This window comes from Pteropus alecto, unplaced genomic scaffold (genome assembly GCF_000325575.1).
Source record: "Pteropus alecto unplaced genomic scaffold, ASM32557v1 scaffold3, whole genome shotgun sequence".
In the NCBI taxonomy this organism is placed as follows: domain Eukaryota; kingdom Metazoa; phylum Chordata; class Mammalia; order Chiroptera; family Pteropodidae; genus Pteropus; species Pteropus alecto.
This window is the reverse complement of record NW_006442484.1, coordinates 1,629,490-1,649,792: the sequence shown is the minus strand read 5'-3', so window position 1 is coordinate 1,649,792 and position 20,303 is coordinate 1,629,490. Positions and strand designations below refer to the sequence as shown.

The 20,303-nt window shown below is 47.2% G+C and overlaps 1 protein-coding gene across 2 annotated transcripts in view; it reads left to right on the top strand.

Annotated features, from left to right (window-relative positions):
- The window catches only part of RCAN1 (regulator of calcineurin 1), an 81,506-nt gene that overhangs the window by 55,021 nt on the left and 6,182 nt on the right, over positions 1-20,303 (top strand). The window contains exons 1-2 of one of the 2 annotated variants that reach the window (XM_006920990.3): positions 16,828-17,173; positions 19,821-19,994. In XM_006920990.3, coding sequence (XP_006921052.1) covers positions 17,087-17,173; positions 19,821-19,994 — 261 coding nt within the window. In that variant the 5' untranslated portion in view covers positions 16,828-17,086. Of the gene's footprint in view, positions 1-16,827; positions 17,174-19,820; positions 19,995-20,303 lie in introns of those variants that run through there. The other variant, XM_015596588.2, reaches the window with a different exon arrangement.

Genomic DNA, 20,303 nt, shown 5'->3' with positions numbered 1-20,303 from the left:
TGGCCTCATCTAAACTTGATTAATTCCCAAGGTCCCCACTTCCTCATACCTTCACGTCGGGAGTTGGGGCTTCAGTATATGAATTTGGGTGGGGGTGCAATTCAATCCATAGCAGTGGGCAAGGACTTAATTTATCTCATTCTCCTGGCCTCTCCATGATAGGCTTTTACTTTTCCTGATGGGTTTTTTTTTTTTCCCCCAAATTCTCTGTCTCCTAGGAGATATTTGCCTGAGTGGCAGGGAGCAGGTGAGGAAGGCTAGTGAGGGGGATACACGGTATACGGAGGGCAGTAGGCCTAAGTGACGACCTGGCTGCCCGTGAAAGGTCTTCTCTTGGCTCCACTGGAACTGCCCTGTGACGTGCTAAGAGAGTCCCCAGGCCTGGGCTCAGTCCCCTGAGATATCCCAGCGCCGGGGGCCCGAGCCATTCCCCGGTGGCACTGCTCCTCGGTCCTGCGGAAGTCGGGGGTGCCGTGGACATGCTGCAGCCAGCTTGAGTCTTTCTGTGACCCTTTGGCTTCCAAAGAGAACAACACCCCCAAAATCCCCTGCCTTCCTCACTGCAAAGACCTTTCAATAGCGTGGACCCCAAACATAGTGGTTTGGGGAAGTGTTCATTCATGCAGCTCTGGCTCTTTTTTGAATCCAGAAAGTCATTTTTAGGAAGTCATGCACTTCTGACTAATCATTTTCTCCACCTTTTTGATTTTCCAGATGGGACATAGTAATGGGGCAAGCTATTTACACCTTTCCTGTTTCCCCTTTCGATGGGAAAAAGACACGATCTTTCCGTATCTAAAGTGGAGTTGAACATTTCTTGTAAAATCTGCATCTCAGGGAAAAACCCGCTGCTATTCTGAACCTGCTTCCTCCTATTCTTCAGTTACCGGTATGGTGCTTGACGCCTGTGCCCTCTGACAGCTGCTTTCTGAGTGGGAGAATTAGAGTAACTTATTTATTAGTATTCGAGAACGCTGTGTATATCTTCGAACTACAAGGACGGTTTTAAACTACAAGGATTTTTCTTTGATGCTCAGGTTTCCGGTCTCTCCTTCGCATCAGCTTCTATAATAAACAGCAGTTATACACCTGTTGACAATGTATTAGCAGCATTATTGGGATTTTTCATGTCATGTAATGCTCAATTTTACCAGTAAATGATTTTAAGTAAAAGCTTGTTTTTACTTTGAAACAATGGAAATGTTATCTAAGTTTAAAAAAAAAAAAAAAAACCTAATGATAAGGAAGAAATAACGAATAAATATATAGTAGTTTTATGTCATTTTTCTTGGAGCCAAAATTTACCAAGTTCTCAGTCTGCTGGCAAATGTGAGGAGCGGGAGGTTGTTATAGGCAGGGTTTTTGTTTTTGGTTTTTTTTTTTTTAATGGAAAAAAGTGAACTTTTGCCTGATGCGATTTCTAGCCATTTTCTGAGTCACTGAAATGTTTGGTGTTATCCACTTTATATTCGTAAATCACTTTCTTTTACTATCCTTCAAAGAGCATGTGGCATCTGCGAGGGATTTCATTTTATTTCAGATCGACCGAAATCTTTCAACATTTCTACATGTGTTTTTCAACCGAGCATTGAGATTCAGACAGTATCTCCTTTGGACTGGTTCGAAATGACACATTTCAAAGGAGCTCTATGTTAGAAGAAATTCTTTCCTGTTGAATAAGAAATTAGATGAATGTGTTTGGTGTGCTGGGGCCGTTCTTAGGATGTTTGAACAAACCTGCTTAATTTAAGATCCCAGAGCTATTATCCTCTCAGGGACGTTTGAAAATCCGTGGGAGACTCGGATTGCAGCAGTGACTGGGGCAGGGGGTTTGGAGGGGAGGTGCCGGCATTTGGGGGGAAGGGACCTGCAGGCTGCTAAACCGTCTACAATGCAAAGGACAGGGCCACCCAAAGAAAAAATGGTTTCATCCTAAATGGGATTAGTGTAACTCTTGAGACACTGAGAGAAATCATGGGCTCATGGATATTAGGACATAAAGGGTCTTACCATCTAGTCCAGCTCCCTCGTCCTGCAGAAGAGCAAACTGAGTTGAGTATACACCCGTTTTTTATGGGTTTTTTTTTTTCCCCCAGAATTTTCTTTTTGCCCATGCCCCACAATGCAGCAGTTTCATCAGAAACCACAGGCGCCCAAGACACACTTCCTCATTTCTAAGGTGACTTTCTTAGTCATGGCTCGAGTCAGCTTTCGGGGAGACCCAGGGCTCGTGCACTCCACTCACACAGTCTCGGCTTAGAAAATGTCACGCCGGGGTGCAGACTGTCCTTCAGCTGGGTTTCAGAAGTGTGGGTGACATAGGCTGAGCGGCCCGAATTTCCCATTGTGCAATGCTGTAATCTTCCCCAGGAGGGCCAGGACCAAACTTGAGGTGATGCTGAAAGGCACGGGGAAGGGAGACTGTTTTTGTCACTTTTCTTTGCTTTCGCCTTTGGATTTGGTTCCTCCGAGGGATCACGTCCCACCGAGAAGCACATGGGACTGCAGGGCAGTACAAGGCCGGTCCAGACTTCCCAAGATTGCAGTCCTGGGGCCAAAGAGAGGGAGTCCCAGTGGCTGTCACACCACTGAGAGCTAGCCGGAGAATTCTGTTAAGCTTTGTCACATAAAGTCACATCTAAATGCCTCCATCTATCTAACTGCCGCCTGGCCTCCAAGGACAGATCTGGAAGTTCACGTCTACGGCCTTCGAGAGGCTTCCCCGCCTGCAGTCGGTGGCACTCGCCTCCCATAGTGCTGTTTGCTGAGACTCAGTTCTGTGAACGGGCCTTTTTCTCTGACCTGAGGCGGGTGCTTCCGGTGAGCGGGGCCCTGGCACCTTCACCTGATGCCGCTCTCGGGAACCAGCGTGGCCGCTCTCGGGAACCAGCGTGGCTCCTCACACGGGGCGGAGTCTCAGAAAATGCTTGTTGAATGGATGGGGAAGGGAAAGCTAGGTGACCGAAATCCAGAAATCAGCTTTTCTCCCCCTCATTTCCAAGTTTTAAAAGGGGCCGACTACCTTTTCTTTTTTTCCCGAATTCCTCTTTTTAGATCAGTATTTCGAGGTTTACAGAGAGCATGGTCATTAATTCATTTAGTCATCAGTTAACAGATAGTCGCGGAGCCATACTCTGGGTGTCAGACCTGGGCCAGATGTGGGAATATGGCAGGCCACAAACCGGGACCAGTGACTGTTGTCACATGCGCCAGGAAGAGGACTTCGCCCCAGCGGGGGGCCAGGGCCATCTCTCTGAGGAGTGATATTTCGATCGTCACTCAGGTAGGAGTCTGCCAGAGCTGCTGCAGGCAGGGAGCGCCACGGACGAAGGCCCAGTGACCCCAAGACGAGCCTGGGGAGCACCGACGCACCAGGCCAGTGTGGCTGAGCCAGACCGTGGCGAGGGCGAGGGTGGGACCAGAACCGAGAGGTCGCCATGCTGGGTTTTTCTCCCGAGAGCAGACGGAGGCCACGGAAGGGCTGGCCGGAGGAGAGGGACAGGCCATTTCATAACGCCCACGTTCAGAACGTCTCACAGGAGAGAATTCGGAGGTGCCTCTTCTGAGGCTCGCCTTCCAGGATGCACCCCAAGACATGTGTCCCTCCTGTTGCTGTCCAGTCACTGGCAGAGAACTGGGCGGAGCTTCCAGCCATTCATCCCAATAAACAGGCTGCCCGAGGCTTACGTAAAAGCGCCCATGGGCATCCACCGGACCCTCAGGTCAGCCTCAGGTGAAGGAGTCCGCCTCAGAGGAGGAGGGATGGAAGTTGGCCCAGGAACGATCCAGAGACAATGAAGGAACTTTGGCGGGGGAGGAAACAGGCAGGGATTTTAAAAAGAGTCAGAAACCATAACGTAGGGTGGATATTAATCTCCCTATATCAGTCCATCACGTTGAACATCAGCCGTCTCAATGCACCAGTGAGAGACGGATTGTCCGCATGGTCCAAAAACAAGACCCAACCAGACGCCGTCCACAAGAACCCGCTTGAAATGAACAGGCAAGTAGAGATTAAAAATAAGTTTATTTTTCTGGAGAAAGCTAAACCGTGCTAACACCAGTCAAAAAAGAGAATAAAAAAAGCCGGAAGAAATGAGAAGTGTCCAAAGGATGAAATGGGGGGAGCGGGAAGAGAGGGATGAATAGCGGTTCACCCCGAGGGCAGGTCTGCTAAGGGAGCTCCTGTTTTTAGAGTGTCAGAGACTCGGGCCACCTCCCTCTGCTCGCAGCCTCTCAGAATACGGGATGGGACGCGGTCCCATCTCCCCCGCTCCGCCGCCATGAGAGCTTTTCCTCTGCAGCTGCTCTATCGGTTTAGCTCTAGCTGTCTTTGACCCTCAAGTTGAAGAGGAAAAAGGGAATTTTCACAGCCCCCCGTGTCTGGTGTTGGCAGAATGTCAGTCCGATCTTACACCCGAAAAGGCACGTCTGGAAGGTGGTTTTCTTTTGTGCTTTTTAAAACTTTTTCAAACACAATAAAGGAGCCAGAAAATCCTCAGGACACATAATGACCGCAGCCGCAGCTGCCATTCACCCGATAGTGGCTAAAGTCAACGCTAACTTTCCTAATACCTTTCCTTTTCAAGCCTACTTTTGAGGCCTCCTCACAGGACTTCCTGTAACTGGACCGATCGTTTATGGAGACAGGATCATTACATACGGGACTGGCCCTCACTGGTCACCACCCTCCACCTCCAGTATACCGATCTCTCCTGGTCTACAGTACATGATGGAGACCACATGTTACCTTGTCATGGGATCCGCAGTTGTGTGTCTGGCGTCCCAGGCGTCAGTGTCAAGCTCATGTAGGGGCGGGACCTGTGTCTTAGGCTTTGAAGCTTCCGGTGGAGGACTGAGCGCCTGCTAAGTATTTCTTGATTTATTCGACGACGAGCTTTTTGAAGGAATGGCCGGGCCTTCTGCTCTTCGCATCTCCTGTGAAGAACCTGGTACTTAGCTGCATGCGTTCGTACAACAGGTATTTCTGGAGGGCCTTATGTGTTCCAGCGTCTCTGGCTTGGTCTGCCCTTAGTTTAGTAGAGGAAATCAATTAAAATGTGACCCATGCTAAGAACTAGAGGTTCTCAGTGTTCTGAGCCTAGGTAATAGGTGTAATTTGACCCAGTCGTGGAGTTTGAGAGGACACAGAGCAGATCCTTAATACGTGGTGGATGAATGAATGAACAAATGCGTGGTTTTCTTTTAGGCTTGGGAGTCTGTTCTTAACCCCAAACGGCCACATAAGAATCTGCTCACTGTAGGTGCTCGGAAAATGTATCTCATCTCCAGGTAGGCAGCACCTGGCCCCACAGGAGCCCACCTGTCCAGGGAATTTTCCCCTGCCTGCCGCCGCCTGGAATTTCCCCCTTAGTGATACATTCCTTTGGCACTGAGATTTCGATCTCCGGGACTTGCTGATGAGACACGAGTTGGCTGGGAGGTCTCCTACGTTCAACAGCTGCAATGGGAAAGAAGCGCATCAGGTGACATTCCTGTCTCCTTAGAAGGGAGATGCAGAGGGCGGGACCATCCCAGCGAGAGAAGAAAACGCCCACTGTCACCCTGGGAGAGTAAGAAGGGAGAGAACAAGGCAGATGGGTGTGGCCGTGACCGGAAAGAGAGCGACAGCTCTGCTCAGAGGAAGCCTTGCCCGGCAAGGCAGTGGGGGGCGGGGGTCACCCGTGAGGCCTGGACGGGAGGTTTTCCAAAGGACATCAGATCAGACCTGCCCTCCTGGCCACACTCTGGAGCCTCCAGAATGTGCTGTGCGGGGTCGGCTGATGCTCAAGCTGAACCTGGTCCAGCCGACCTGCCGGCCGAGCAGGACAGAATCACACGAACGTTTTCTGGCAGGCACACAGCCCCGACTCCAGCGAGAAGGGCTCAGTCGACACACCCGAGTAGCTGGACATTTCACGGATAAAGACCGTTGGCAGGAGAGATGATCCCAGAAAAGCAAAGTCAGTGTTTTCTGGTGAAATCCCTCTTTTTATAGGCATTTGGGTAAGAAATGGAATTCTCTCAACAGTTGGCATTCCAAAATATTAATGGGTGGAAAACACGAGATGTGAAAATTGTGCAGAACAAATACAGTGCACAGAAAGGAAAGGCCATGATACCAGACCCACACGCGAAAGGCGGGGTAGATTTCCCTCCGACTAACCTTTAACCTGTGTAGCCGTTAGCCGTTAACCACGTGGCCACCGACATATAACATAGAGTGGGGGGAAGGGACAGAGAAACGGGTTTTGTCATTATGAAAGTAACAAATGTTCATCGTGGGAATTCTAGTAAATCCAAATAAGCGAAAAAGGAAAACAACGCGATCTTTAATATTGTCATGCTTTTTTTTTTTCCTTTTCACCCAAACGGAGTCACAACAGTAAAAGCCCTGGTTGTAACCCGCTTTTTTTTCTCTTAACAGCAAGTCGTGAACATCTTTTTAGGTTGTTAAGTAGTTTTCACCTCCTCAGTGCGTGGGGCTCTACAGTCTACTAAAAGGCTTCGGTGTGTTTTTAGCTGGTCGCTGACTGAATGTTGAGTTGTTTCTAGTGTGTTCTTTGCATAAAGAGCATTGCAGAGAATGTATTTGCAGCTAACTCCTTGCCGGCAGCCACAAGGATTGCCTAGAATAAATTCCTAGTTGTGAAACCGTTGGGTCAGTATTCAGGGTTTTAGTTGATGTAGTTTATACTGAAACTTTAAACTGTTGAGTTTTCTAATTATTTGATCATAATCCCTTTCGAATTCCCTATATGGATGGATGAACTAATGATATGGAGTGGAATCGGAAGTATTTTCGTGGTGTCCACTTTGAAGTCTGTTGTATTTGGGAGAAATTTTAGGTGACACACCCCAGATCCCTTCAGGAATAAAAGATTCGTCTCCCCGCCTCCTTTGGCAGTTGTCCCTTCTGGGGATCACTTCAGTTGAGGAGAGCCACCTTCCTAAGCCCCACCCCCTTCTCCAGGTAGCTGCTCACCCCAGAGCTGACCAATGCGGGCGGTCGAGGCCCAGTGGTACTCCAATTAGGGTTGTCCCGTCTTCAGAGTCCCATGCAAGATCAGGGAGGCTTCCGCGGCGACCACACTGTGGTCCCACTCTCCTTCTGCTCTGTCCCATTTTCTCCCTTTCCCCGTCCCCCGCTTCTTCCTCAGGTGTTACCCCAGAACCACTCCTCAATACCCTTCTGCACAAGAAACTCAGACCCAGGGGCCGGAAGCAGCCAGTGCCTGTTGGGTTGGTTGGTTGGTCGATCAGTTGGTTGGTCGGTCGGTCGGTCGGTCGGTCGGTCAGTCTCGGTTGGTCGGTTGGTTGGTCGGTCGGTCGGTTGGTTGGTCGGTCGGTCAGTCGGTTGGTCGGTCGGTCGGTCGGTCGGTTGGTTGGAGGTTCGCAGAGGAGGAGGGGAGCTCAGCAGACCCCAGCAGTCAGTCACTGTACGTGCCACAAATCTCACCTCTACGGAGGGCAGCCGTGCTGCCTCGACCTCCCAGAGGATGGAAGAGACCAGGGCAGCTCAGCCTCACAGGGAGGGTTCCTCAAAAGGGTGACACCAGGCACAGTCTCCCTGACAGTTACGTCCACATACGAACATCGAACACACTGTATCCTAGATCTTTACAAGAGCGGTTTAAAATGCCGTCTTCTCAGAAAGGTAGAAAGGTCTTTCCAGACGCTATCCTAGAAACCTCACCCTGAGCATCCCCGGGTCTCAGTCTGCTCGCCGATCACCTTTCCCACCGTGTCTTCTAGCGCCGGTCGTGTCAAACCCTTTCCGCCTCCATCCATCGTGAGCTGGTCCCGTGGAACTCTTCCAGTGCGTTAAGGTTCGGATTCCGAGCCACGCTGTCCACTTCCCTGGTGCGGCCCAGTCACTTCTTACTGAAGAATCGTACTGCGATCTGTAAATGAGCAGAACCTCGGTCTCCGCGGTTTGCTTGCACGGCAGTATGATGTCAGGAGTAGGAGAGAACAGCCTGCAAGTGCCCACCAGTCACCGGTGGAAACTGGGACCAGTGAGGGAGCCAGAAATAAAAAAGAATTGCTGCGTGGGGAGAGACGGACACATCCCCTATTACATTATCCGAAGCAGATTATTTGACGTAGTGCACGTTGGACCACGGGCCGGATGGGTGAGTTGCTGCGTGTGTAGCCGTAGCTCTCACAGTGCCTGGCTCACAGCAGGTGACTCATCTATTTTGGATGACTAGTGACTAAATCGAGGCAGAGACCATAACCTCAAATGCCTTTTGGGTCAGGAGCAATGGGGCCGGAGGGGTTTGGAGAACATGGCTATAGCTACAGGTTCAGCCATAGCCATGGGGGCCTCCGAGCCCCAAGTTGCCACATCTTGCTTTCTTTTCCCCAGAGAAGCCAGAAATCCTATTTCTATGCGAAACCTCCCAATTTCTAAATACTGACAGCTAATATTTTTTTAATGTTGGGGGGCTGCCAGTTCACAACCAGTACACTCACCTGGCCATTCCAGACCTGCTGGAAAGAGGTCAGATCCTACACATCAGGCGCCCTGCTGCAAAGATGTGTGCCCAAGTGGTAGTCACGTGACACGAAGGCCCAGGTTCTCCTAACGATCAGAGTTGGCACAGCGTCCTCGCTCTCAATGGCAAGCATTAATATCCAAGTTGCAGCAAAGTCGTGTTTGCTTCATGGCTATATAGTTCATTGTTTTTTTAAGTGTGTTTTGAATTGCTGTGTTAACCTCATGAAGATGACAAGAGGTACTTCCTCATGGGACTCATCAGACTTTTAAATAATCAGCGAAGAAGGCAGTGTAAGTGTCGAAACAGGGTTTGCCGTGGCCCCGCTGGCAACTTGTCAACGACCGACAAGGAAACAGGCCCGTGGGTGGGGATGGAAAGAGTTGGCAAGAAAGCATAGCGTGCCTTCTTTCCTCTTCTGCACTCGGCAAAACAGCGAGTTCTAAGCTGACTCCTGAGCTTTTAAATTGGGTGTGGATACCAAGTCCGTAGAGCAGAGTTACCGAAAACTGCGTTTAGATCTGGTATTGAAGGTTTCCAGGCTTCTATGCGGCCCCATTTCTTTTCCTTCCCTCCATGACCTTTGTATCTTTGACCTTCTACTGAAGTTTCGCCAGTCACTTGCCGATATCAATAGGACCTTCGCATTGACCCCAGGTTCTCCGGGAGAACCTACAGAATGAGATCCGGCCTCTGCCTCACAGCAGCACACGTCCTGGCCAGCGCTTAATTGTGTCACCCTCTTCCAAGATGAGTGTGGCATGTGACGAGGAAGGTCAAGGCTCTCCCATCCGCCTGAACACCAGCAAGCAGAACTCATCCTTCGAATGTGAAGAGATCTACTTGATGGAAGCGAATCAGTCTAGGGTTTGTGAAGGCTGTTGAGGGCTGGCATGAAAGGTGACCAGCTGCTGGTGACTGCCGAGCACAGAGCAGACCGTCGCCAGCCTGCTCCCGTACAGCTGCTGTGCCTCTTCCTTGGAATGGCAGCGAAGCAGAAGTTAAAATCACTAATCAAGGCAAGGTGGGCCTGGGGAGGAACAGACTAAAGAAAGCAAGTCAGGGACTATTAATTAAGGCGCTTTTGGCTTCCATCGTCTCTAAATAAATGTTACTCCCTTAATCCACAGCTGCTGGTCTCCAAGTCATTAAGCAGAGTTCTGATTCGCCTATGGCTATTTCTCCATCTTAAACATTGCAGTCAGTGTGTTTCCAACGTTACAGATGGGTGGTTAATCTTTATGTACGAAGGAAAGATTGAGGTAACAAGGAAACGAGTTAATGGGATTTCAAGCACACATGGAATTTGACAAACAAGATGAAATCTCATATGAACTGTGACCTCTCCTAAGGTATAAATCCTTCCTCCCCATTTTTCCCCAAGCTGCTGGTTATTTCATTTCGTTTCAATTTATTTTATTTTATTTTTGTCTTTCCTTGGTTCCTTCCCTTCTTCTTTTCTGTAAAGATTACATTTTTTCTTTATTTCCACTATAAGCCGGAACAGAGCACGCCTGCCATACTACTAAAATATGTAAACCGTCCATGTTTTTTATTTAAGCAATTGAAATTTCTGTGTGTTATCCCAGAAATACATATTATTTGTACACTGTCATGTACTAATCCGTGCAAAATATGAAATATTGCAGGCTTTTCCATTTTTCTCAAAGTATGAGAACCGTGCCAGGCTGAAGTTTAGTATTAATATCATTTCTTCTGTGTCATCTTACAAATTCAGAAGATTAAGGTTTATTAAATATAAAAGTGATTTTTCATTTAAGATGGTTTTTTCGTTTCAGATTTAGGACCCTTAGGCACCATGCTCTGTAGTGGCAGAACCAGCACCTGCCTGGTTTCTCTAGGGGGTTCTGCTCAGAGCCTGCAAAGCCCATCAGAGAAGGTTATCAGCTTCGTTTCACCTTTTTTTTTTTTTTTAAATGGAGGCCCTTCCCTGTGGCCAGGTAGATTTTATCAGTAATGAAGCAGTGCTACGAGTTGTAAATTCCTGACCTTCCCGAGCCCATTCCTTGATTTCTCCTAAAAATGAAAATTCCTTTAGAGAAGGGAAGAAAAAAAGTTTACCTGTTCTCTTTCTTATACTTGATCATTATAAAGAAGCTTAAGAAGGTCGGCCATTGACTCACATCACTGCTTAGACAAATGGTCTCCAAACATGTTTGATCATGGCCCTCACTGGTAAAAGACTGTTCAGTACACGTGCCAGTCAAAGCATTTTCTTTGTAAATTACATGCAATTTCTGCTCGACACCGGGCACCTCAGAAAACACACTCTAAAAATACGCGTTTAACGAAAGGCAAGATGAACATATGTTAAGTTGAATATGTTCTGCCCACGCATCAAAGAATCGTCAAGGTCACTGCCGTAGACCAGGAAGAAGAATCACAGGCCTCCCGTCATGTCCCACAGGGTGGGGCCTCAGAGTCCAGACTCGATGGTGCCGTCCTGTGCCCAGGAGTCCTGCGAGCCCCCCAGCAAAGACAGAGAGAGCACGCCCGGGGGTGTGGCTGGCACCCACTGCGCCAACTTGTGCCTCTACCCACCCCACAGCGTCTGCGACAAGGAGGGGCGGGGCGTGCCACCTTTGCTGAAAACCCCCTGGTGGCTTCCACCTCCGTCAGTGTATAGGGGGAGACCTTCCTATGGCCTCTTTCCCAGCCACTTTCTTCGTGTCCCTCTGCTGCAGCCACCCTAAGCCTCTTGCCGGGCCTGCAGCCTGCCAGGGTTCTCCTGCCTGTATCCCTTCTGTTCCCTTCTGTTCTGGGCCTGGGATGCTGTTCCCCGAGCCCCTGGGTCACTCCCCACTTCCTCCGGGGCCGGCGCATCCACATGTCACCTTCTCGAGGATGCCTTGCCCCTGACCGGTCTTTCGGCTTCTCCTTTTCCTCCCTTCCTCCCGCCTTATTCTCAGCAATTATCGTTATCTAAACGTACTGTATGTTTTACCCACTTTCCTTGTCTCCTTTTTGCCCCAACCCATCGAGAACGTAAGCTCCATGAGGGCAGGAGTTTCGTCCGTTTTGTTCATTTTGAACCCCTAACACCTAGAACAGTGGTTAAGGCCAAAGAGTAAATGACTGGACAGATGGATGGATGCATGAATGCATGCATGGGCGGACAGAGGAACGGACAGACGGACAGGCATACAGATGGATGGATGCATGCATGGGTGGACAGAGGAACGGACAGACGGACAGGCATACAGATGGATGGATGGAGGAAGGGAGGGAGGGAGGGAGGGAGGGATGCATTCATGGATGGGTGTATGGATAGATGAACACATGAATACTAGGTGAAAGTCTTCATCTTCAACTTAAGGAGTACTGGGAAGTCACTGGGGTTTTTATAGTAGGAGAGGAACGTGGTTAGGCTTGGCTTCCCAAGTTCGATGTGGGAATTACACACCACACTGGAGTGATAAGAAACGCCACCGCGAGGCCAGTTAGAAAGGTAGGTGCAGAGGGAGGGCTTCCTGAAGTGGCGTGCTGGGAGTGCCAAGTGGTGGTGGTGGTGGGGGGGTGATACAGAGCGCCCACAGAACTCTCCACTGGCCCGTGGGGCACAGGACGTCTGCTAGAGGGACGGGGGGTGGAGGCGGGGAAGCGACCTGCGAGGCCGAAGGGCCCCGCGTCCGCACGGGCAGAGCTGCACCGTGCGCGCGTGGCACCCGCAGCCCCGAGGCCAGGTGAGGCCCGGGTCTCCCGAGCTCCGTGCGCCCCTCGGAGCCTCAGTGTCTTTATCAGCGGAATGGGAAACGCTGGCAGCTAACGCGCATCACCCATCTGTGTCGTCTCCCCGCCCTGTGCTAGGCGCTTTGCCTGTCGTGTGGTTCCGTCCTCGCCGAAGCTCTGAATTCGATGTTCATCCAGTTTACAAGTCGAGGATGAGAACAGTCTCCTCAGTTAATGACACCTTTTAGACAGGGAAATGACAAAGGTGAGTAAGTGAAAGAGGCCCTGTGTTTTTTTTTTTTTTTTGAATAGCAGCTTAGGATGGAGGAACAGCGCTCCGCATTATAAAGGGAAGGGCTACAAATATTTTATAATGATAAAACTGTTCCATTATCTCAGATGCTAAAAGCTCCACAAAAAAATGCAGGTTTCCTTAGCATTCAAGATAAATGCACCACACCTTTTATCTCCACTGGGTGTGTCATTTTCCTAACCGGGAGGTCTTTCGCAAATTTCCTTTCTCCACTCTGCTTTGGTTTGCAGGACAAAGGCGAAACTCAGTTTCCCGTCTCTGGTTATTTGGTAGAAAGTTTCTCTGGTGGCACATTCTTGGCAAAATTGTAACCTCCTCGGGGTTTCTAACGGGCATGCTGAGGTCATCCTAACCATACTTTAGGAATGCTGTAATGGGAATGATGGAATTCAGCGTAAACCTCAATTTTTCCTCACTGAAAATAGAAACTTCTTAATGAAAATATGTTCTAACTGCTTAGAGCCAGAGGAGGCAAATGCAGGTTAAAGAGATTCATTTAAGACTTTTATGGTGTGGATGGAAGAAATGCAAAACATGTAAAGCCTTCAGTTAACGAAAGCATTTCATTTCTGCTTTAATTTCTGGTTTCAGTTTTACTGTTCTGGGTGCAATTTTTAGTATGCTTTTCAAGAGTCCTAATGAGGCACCGTTGTCGGCACGTCCTTCAAATCACTTAACATCCATCCAGCAAACGAGAAGCAAGACTGTACTTATCTCCCAAACGACAAGGATGTACGAATAAAAAAGTCAACTTTTTGAGTTTTTTTCTTATCGACTTTATTGGGGAATAATTTATATAAAATAAGTTTCATGAATTTCAAGTGTACGATTTAGTTTTGACAGCTGTATACTCGTGTGATATCTCCACTACAGTCGAGACGAGATTTTTCCTCATTTTTTGGTTATTATTACTACATAAGTTTCAGGTGTACGACATGATAATTCAACATCTGTATTCACTACATAGTGATCACCCCAAAGTTACCATCGCCATTCAACTGACCCCCTTCACCCCCTTACCCACCCCCAAACCCCTTCTCCTCTAGTAACCAGCAATCTATTCTCTGTATCTATGAATTTGGTTTGGTTTTGCTCATTTGTTTTAGATTCCACGTATGAGTGAAATTGTTTGATATTTGACTTTCTCCTTCCAACTTATTTCACTTAGCGTTATACGCTCAAGGTCCATCCACGTTATCACAAATGGCGAGATTTCATTCTTTTTTATGACGTGGTGGCATTTAATTGTACATATGTACCCATCTTCTTCATCCATCAATGGACACTCAGGTTGTTTTCATATCTTGGCTATTGTAAATAACGCTGCAGTGAACAGAGGGGTGTATATATTATTTCGAATTAGTGTTTTTGTGTTCTTCAGCTAAATATTCAGAAGAATTGCTAGATCATATGGCGGCTCTGTTCTTAATCTTTTAAGGAAGCTTCCATACTATGTTCCATAGTGGCTGCACCAATTTACACTCCCACCAACAGTACACACATGTTCCTTTTCCTCCACATCCTCCCCAACACCTGTTATTTCTTGTCTTTTCGATAATAGCCATTCTAACAAGTGTAAGGTGATATCTCATTGTGGTTTTGATTTGCATTTCCGTAATAATGTGATTTGGAACATCTGTTCATGTGCCTATGGCTTCTTTGGAAAAATGTCTATTCGGATCCTCCGCCTGTGTATTAATCAGGTTGCTTTTCTGGTTGTTGTTGAGTTGCATGAGTTCTTTATATATGTTGGATAATAACCCCTGATCGGATGTATCATTTGCAACTGTCTTCTCCCACCCAAGAGGCTGCGTTTTCATTATGACGATAATTTCCTTTGCTGCGCAGAAATACTTTTTAGTGTGATATCATCCCATTTGTTTAGTTCGAAAGTCAATGTTTTTAATACTTGCTTTTAGGTCGATTTTTATTCTCGAGGAAAATCACTATTTGCGAAGTAAATTCTTTTGCCGTAGGATGCTTAGAAATCCAAGTTCGTATGTGATAGACCTGCAGTTAAAGGGCAAACGTTCTTAACAAAATCTTTCAGACGAGAAGATGAAGGGAAATTGGGATGAGTTAGTTGAAGGCAGTGTTACCTCTGGGCATAGGGACAGGTGTCTGTGCCCTTGGCCAGTTAGCATCCTGGAACACCGTGGAGCCACGCTACTCAGCCTGACACACTTCAAACACCGCGCCTCTCACAGGGTAGCCGAGGAAGCCTGCGCTGGCAGCAGACCCTAGGGGCCTTTTTCCTGGGCTCTGGTACTCATCGGGCCTGGTGATGCTTTGCCAAACAGCATCCAATCCAGCCTTCCTGCAGTTAGCCACCATTTTGAGCCCGTTTCTCTGATGTAAAAATGGAAGCACTCGAGTTCCCTAAATTTGATTCAGATGGAGTTTAAAATCAGTTCAAAGGCGGGGACAGAATTACACATTTTGGTAGATTTTTTGGACAGCCTAGTGAAAGATCGATCATTTATCATTTATTTCTATGAGCGAAGACAGTTGAACAATCTCCAGATACCTCGCTATTCTTTTTTTCCTTTTTGATCCGGATAACGAACCCAGCGTTGCAGATGTGGGCGAGCTCAGCACTGTTATCTCAGATGAAACAGAAAGGATCCAGATTTGCCCCACAACCGGAACTGGAGCTTCATGTCATGATTTTTTTTTTTTTTACAAAAGGAATTAACCTCTTCTTCCTCCTCGGATCAACTCTATTTGCCGAAATGACTCCAGGAGAACGAAAAATGGGGAGTGGTGAGGAGCGATTGGAGCCGAGGGAGGGAGAGCGCCTCGGAGGAGTTCGCAGCCCCTCTGGAGTGGGATGCAGCTGTGTCTCCTACCTCCTCTTCCCTGTCCCCGGATCCTCCCCGACACCTGCGGTACCGCCACCTGCAATGCCAGCAAAGTCCGCAGGTGCCTCCAGGTCACGCTGGGGACACAGCACAACCATGCGCACACTTCGATCACCAGGCACCATCCACCGTGACCCTTTTCCCTCGGTGGCTGATGCAAACCGCACTGTTCATAGTATTCCAAGCTTTTTTAGAATATATGTATTTAGGTCTTTTCGGGTTGGGAGTTATGGGTAATTTGGCAAAGCAAACACCATAGCTGGTTTATTACATAACTCAGTGGCTGGCAATAAGGCACAGAGATTAAGCAACGCTCACTCACCCAAGAAGACTTCATTTTCCTTTTTTGGAGGGATTAATGTTCTGGTTTGTTTTTTTTTTTTTTTTCCTGTTGCATATATTCTTTTTATTATCGGCTGACTTTAATGATTCTTTGAAGTTAATCTTTAAATGCGAATGGTAGGGTTCCATTGAACTCTTAGAAACTTAAGAGGGATCCCTGGATGTCTCCAGACTAGAGAATGTTTTTATAAATAACGTTGAGTGCTTTTAGGTGATAATGAAATTGGGAAGAGGGGAAGGACCTAGCTAGGACCCAGACTGCCAGAGGTATCTAAACTGGTAAAGTGTTTAGAAGTTCAAAGAGTTGGAGCCTTTTGAAAAAACTGGCATCCTGCCATCACAGGAGGCTTCTCCAGACCAGACATCTTACCTGAAAAAAAAAAAGGCCAGCTGAACTAACTTTTCAACTGTAGTGTACATTCTTTCCACTTCTTCTTATCCTATTTAAAGAAAAAAAAAAGTTTCAGTCCGAGTCTCAAAGCAGGAAGATGTCTTAATGTTTCTTTTCTCCACTTCAGGCACTAGATTCTCTAAAATGTTTCTGTAGCTTTCTCTGAATTCAGTAGCTGTCAGAAAAAGAAGTGTTGCATATTCCTCCTTCTCTCGAATTACAATAATAAAGTTTTTCAATGAAAATCCTCAATGCTCGCATGTTCCCACTGTGGAAGACAAGTGGGAATTAGGACATCCGTCCGATAAAGTTCAGTGGGGGGAGGGGAGCCATATTTCAAAATGAATTCCACTTTTTTCTTGAAAAACAAGAGTTCATCAACCAAGACAGATTGCAGATTTTTCTCTTAATACCCCAATATGAACCTTTGACTGTTTTCCAGGAAATAACAGGGATCCAACAACTTTGCCCAGACCTGCGTTTCCAGGTTTCCCAAACCCTTGAAAGTCCCCAGAGGCTAATTACTGTTTACCGTGCGGACCTTCCTCCTTTCTGTTCTGTAACATTTTCCATCTTAAAAAGGGCCGACCCGTTCAGCCCCGGAGCGGGGCGTCTGAGTGGCCAATGGCATTACTACCAGCGGGAACTATGCCGCCGAAGATAAAGCAGCTGCACAGCCAACCCCTGCAGCCCAGCAGAGCTAATTAGCATAGGGAAAATGACTAAGGTGTTGACGTCACCTCTTCCCAGTAGAAACTTACGCGCTGTGTCCCTGTCTGTCCGTAAGCATGCAGGGCTTGACTCAGGAATTTGCGGTCCAAACAGGACACGCTGGAAGCTGTGTGTCCCACCCCCCCAGGGGGCTGGACCTCAGTGCTTTATAAGTGTTGGCTCGAGAGAGAACCTCCAGCCTCTTGTAAAGGAGCCTCACTCGGGGGCTTGACTGCGTGACTGCGTGAGCCCAGCGCTTTCACTGTAAGAAAGCAAGATGCATTTTAGAAATTTTAACTGCAGTTTTAGCTCCTTGATTGCCTGTGTGGCAAACAGTGATATCTTCAGCGAAAGTGAAACCAGGGTAAGGCTTCTATTATAAATGTGATTTTCTGAGAATTTTCAGAGTCTTATGTTAATCGGGACTGTGAACTGAAATGTTTGAGAGGGGTGGTAAGTGGCTCTCTCTTGCGGGTTTTGGGGTTTTGAAGTAAATCCGAAATACTTTGAGTCCCCAAAATCAAAAGCTGTCGCCTGAGAGATTAACTGCGAAGGGGTTTGTACAGCTCTCAATGTTTGAGAACATCCAGGTCCCTCGATCGACCAGCAAGGCGCACTTTGGGCATTGTGCGTTTTTCATTCTGGGTAAACTTTTCAGAAAGAGGTCTTTTCTGATGGTGAATAGGACGTTTCGACATCCAGAGTTCAGAATAATTTGGTTTTATCTTAGGAAATAAATGTTGTAAAGGTTTTTGTACGTTTGCAGTAATTACAAGGATCTGTCCTCAAGTTTTCAGATTTCTCTAGCTACAGAAAAAGCAGCCATAGCAAAAAATAAAACGGGACAAATAATTTAAATGTGAGTGGGGTAAGTATACCTTCTGGGAAGCAGCTCTCATTGCTGGTAATTAATACAATTACTAATTTTGATTAATCAAATTTCTTCATTTGATTAAGAGGTAAGATCTTCATCAGTATCTACCCAGCTCTCTTATCGATCTTTTGACACTATTGTATATGAATGAATCTGTATATTTTGTTCGGGGGTTGGTATTTGTGTTACGTGCTTTAGACCAAAAGTCATATTGGGATATGTAAAGGTTTCTTTTCTTTCTTTCTTTTTCTTTCTCTCTCTTTCTCTTTCCTTCTTTCTTTTCCTTTCTTTCTTTCCATCAAATTTAACTCCATAATTGGATACTATGCTTGCCAGCCGGGGGCTGTAATTTTTGAACTAGATATTAGAGCACATTCTGTGCTTAAGTGTACAACATATATTTAACATTAGCTTCGTGTGAATAAAATCACCAATTTATTTATTTAAGTAGAGATGCCATTCAACAACTATAATAACAAGATGCACTTATTAGAACCAATAAGAGTATTTTATCGCAGAATGTTCTAGTAGTAAGACAGATTTAACAGATAAAATACCTTCTCTTGTGTTCGGGTCCCGAGCGCTGACTTGTATTCTAAAAATATTCATCAAAGTCATCTTTCCTAAATTATGAATCATAACTTCGAAACTACACAGTTGGTCACAACGCCTGTCGATGAAGTCATGTGAAAGTCCAAATTTATGCAGACGCCCTTAGCCAGGAACTTGCCCACGCTTGAGAGACGTGGAGAAACAAGCCACAGGCAGCCAGATGAAGTTGAGCCATAAGCACCTGCTCTGCATTCTTTCTGGGTCTTCGCCTCTGCAGAAGCCGGTGTGGGAAAGTCACAGAGGTGTCCATAAACAAACGGAGAGCGAGGGAATTCGAAGAGGGAAAGTTTGTAAGTTGTTCCCACTCCCCCTCACCACCTACCTGGTGGAGACACCTCAGAGGCTAGAATGCCAGACCCACTGCAGCCCTGCCATGCGGAGCAGACACGTGCCAGGAGGCCCGTTCCCGCCGCGCTTTCTAGCACCGAGTGTCCTTGAGGATGTTCTTTCTCCTCTCTTATTCAGAATCCTCTCCCCTCTGCAGAAACGCTGAGCTTGCATAGTTTCCAGGGGACTTTGTGGGGCCACCACCTTCCCAGTCACTCGCCTGTGTGGAGGGCCTGCTGCCCCGTCCACCTTCCCCTGCGAGAAAACACGGCCACTAAAAGACCCCAATTCGGCTGTCTGCCACCTCCCTCTCTGGCTGGGCTCTGGAGGGGTTGCCCAGTCCTCCCAGTGCCCCTCCCACTGACACCCCAGCCCGGAACCCAGTCCAGGGGGCCTCGCCCAGGGGGCCACTCCCAGGGGGCTGGTGACCCTTCCCTGAAGCCAAGCGTGTGATCACTGGGCTCCAGCATTCCAATTTGAAGCACTCATGCCGTTTTCATAATTTTCGCTCGCCCTTATTAACACCAGAGCGAGATACGTACATATGTTAAGGATAGCATGCAGAAGTGGGTCCATTTGCAGTACATTCATGTTTTGAAAATCAGTGTTACTTTAGAGAGTAGAAAAGCAACAGATTGGGGAAAGAATAGCGGGAATTCTTTTACATTAAGAAAGGCAAGGCTTTTTTATTTCATTGTTTTCCGAGTCAATAGAAATGATTTTCTCACATTAGCTCCAGTGATTTTAAGCCCTAAAGAAACCTTCACTGGACATGGCACCGTCTTGAGCTGGGTGGTGGGAATGGAGTTCGCTAGACTGGAAGGTCACTAGACAGAGGAACTGGCCGGCCAGAGGGGTGACAAGTGACTAAAGTGTACCTCCTCGGAAAGGCTCGTCCTACTTTAAAAAGAATGTTTCTGTGAGAAGTGTTTAAGTATTGGTCATTGTTCTGCTGATTAAGTGAATTTAGTCAGTCATACATTCTTCCTTTCTTATGAAATCAGCTGTATTAAAATGAAAATGGCAGCGGAATTTCCACAGAGGGAAAGGCTTATACTCTGTCTTCCTGAAGAAGTTAGCTTTTCCGAAAGAATTAATAATTCCCTTCCAAAATAAGAAATGTAGTGACATCGTCTTGTCAAGGGTCATATGCAGGTAAATTTTAATTCCTTTTATTTCTGTTTTTTTTTTTTTTCAGGCCAAATTTGAATCTCTCTTTAGGGCATATGACAAGGACATCACCTTTCAGTATTTTAAGAGCTTCAAACGTGTCAGAATAAACTTCAGCAACCCCTTGTCTGCAGCAGACGCCAGGCTCCAGCTACATAAGTCTGAATTTCTCGGAAAGGAGATGAAATTGTATTTTGCTCAGGTGAGTCGAGTTCATCGATGTGCATGTTTCTCCCTCTCCCTCCCATCCTTTTTTTAAAAAATAGTTTGCACAATGATAATGTTATACGATGATTTAAAGAACTCATCCTGAGAAAGGCAAAAGTCATTCTCTGAATTTTCAGTGTGTCGCTTGTTTTAAGAAAACATGCGGGTATATTTGAAAGTGACCTCAGAAGCGGCCCCTGGCCTTCCTGGGTTGAGTAAGGATAGGAGATAAAATGCCTTTCCGGTTCATTCTGGAAGGTCGCGGAGTGCGGTGGGTGGGCGTGGCCACCCTGGGCCTCACAGA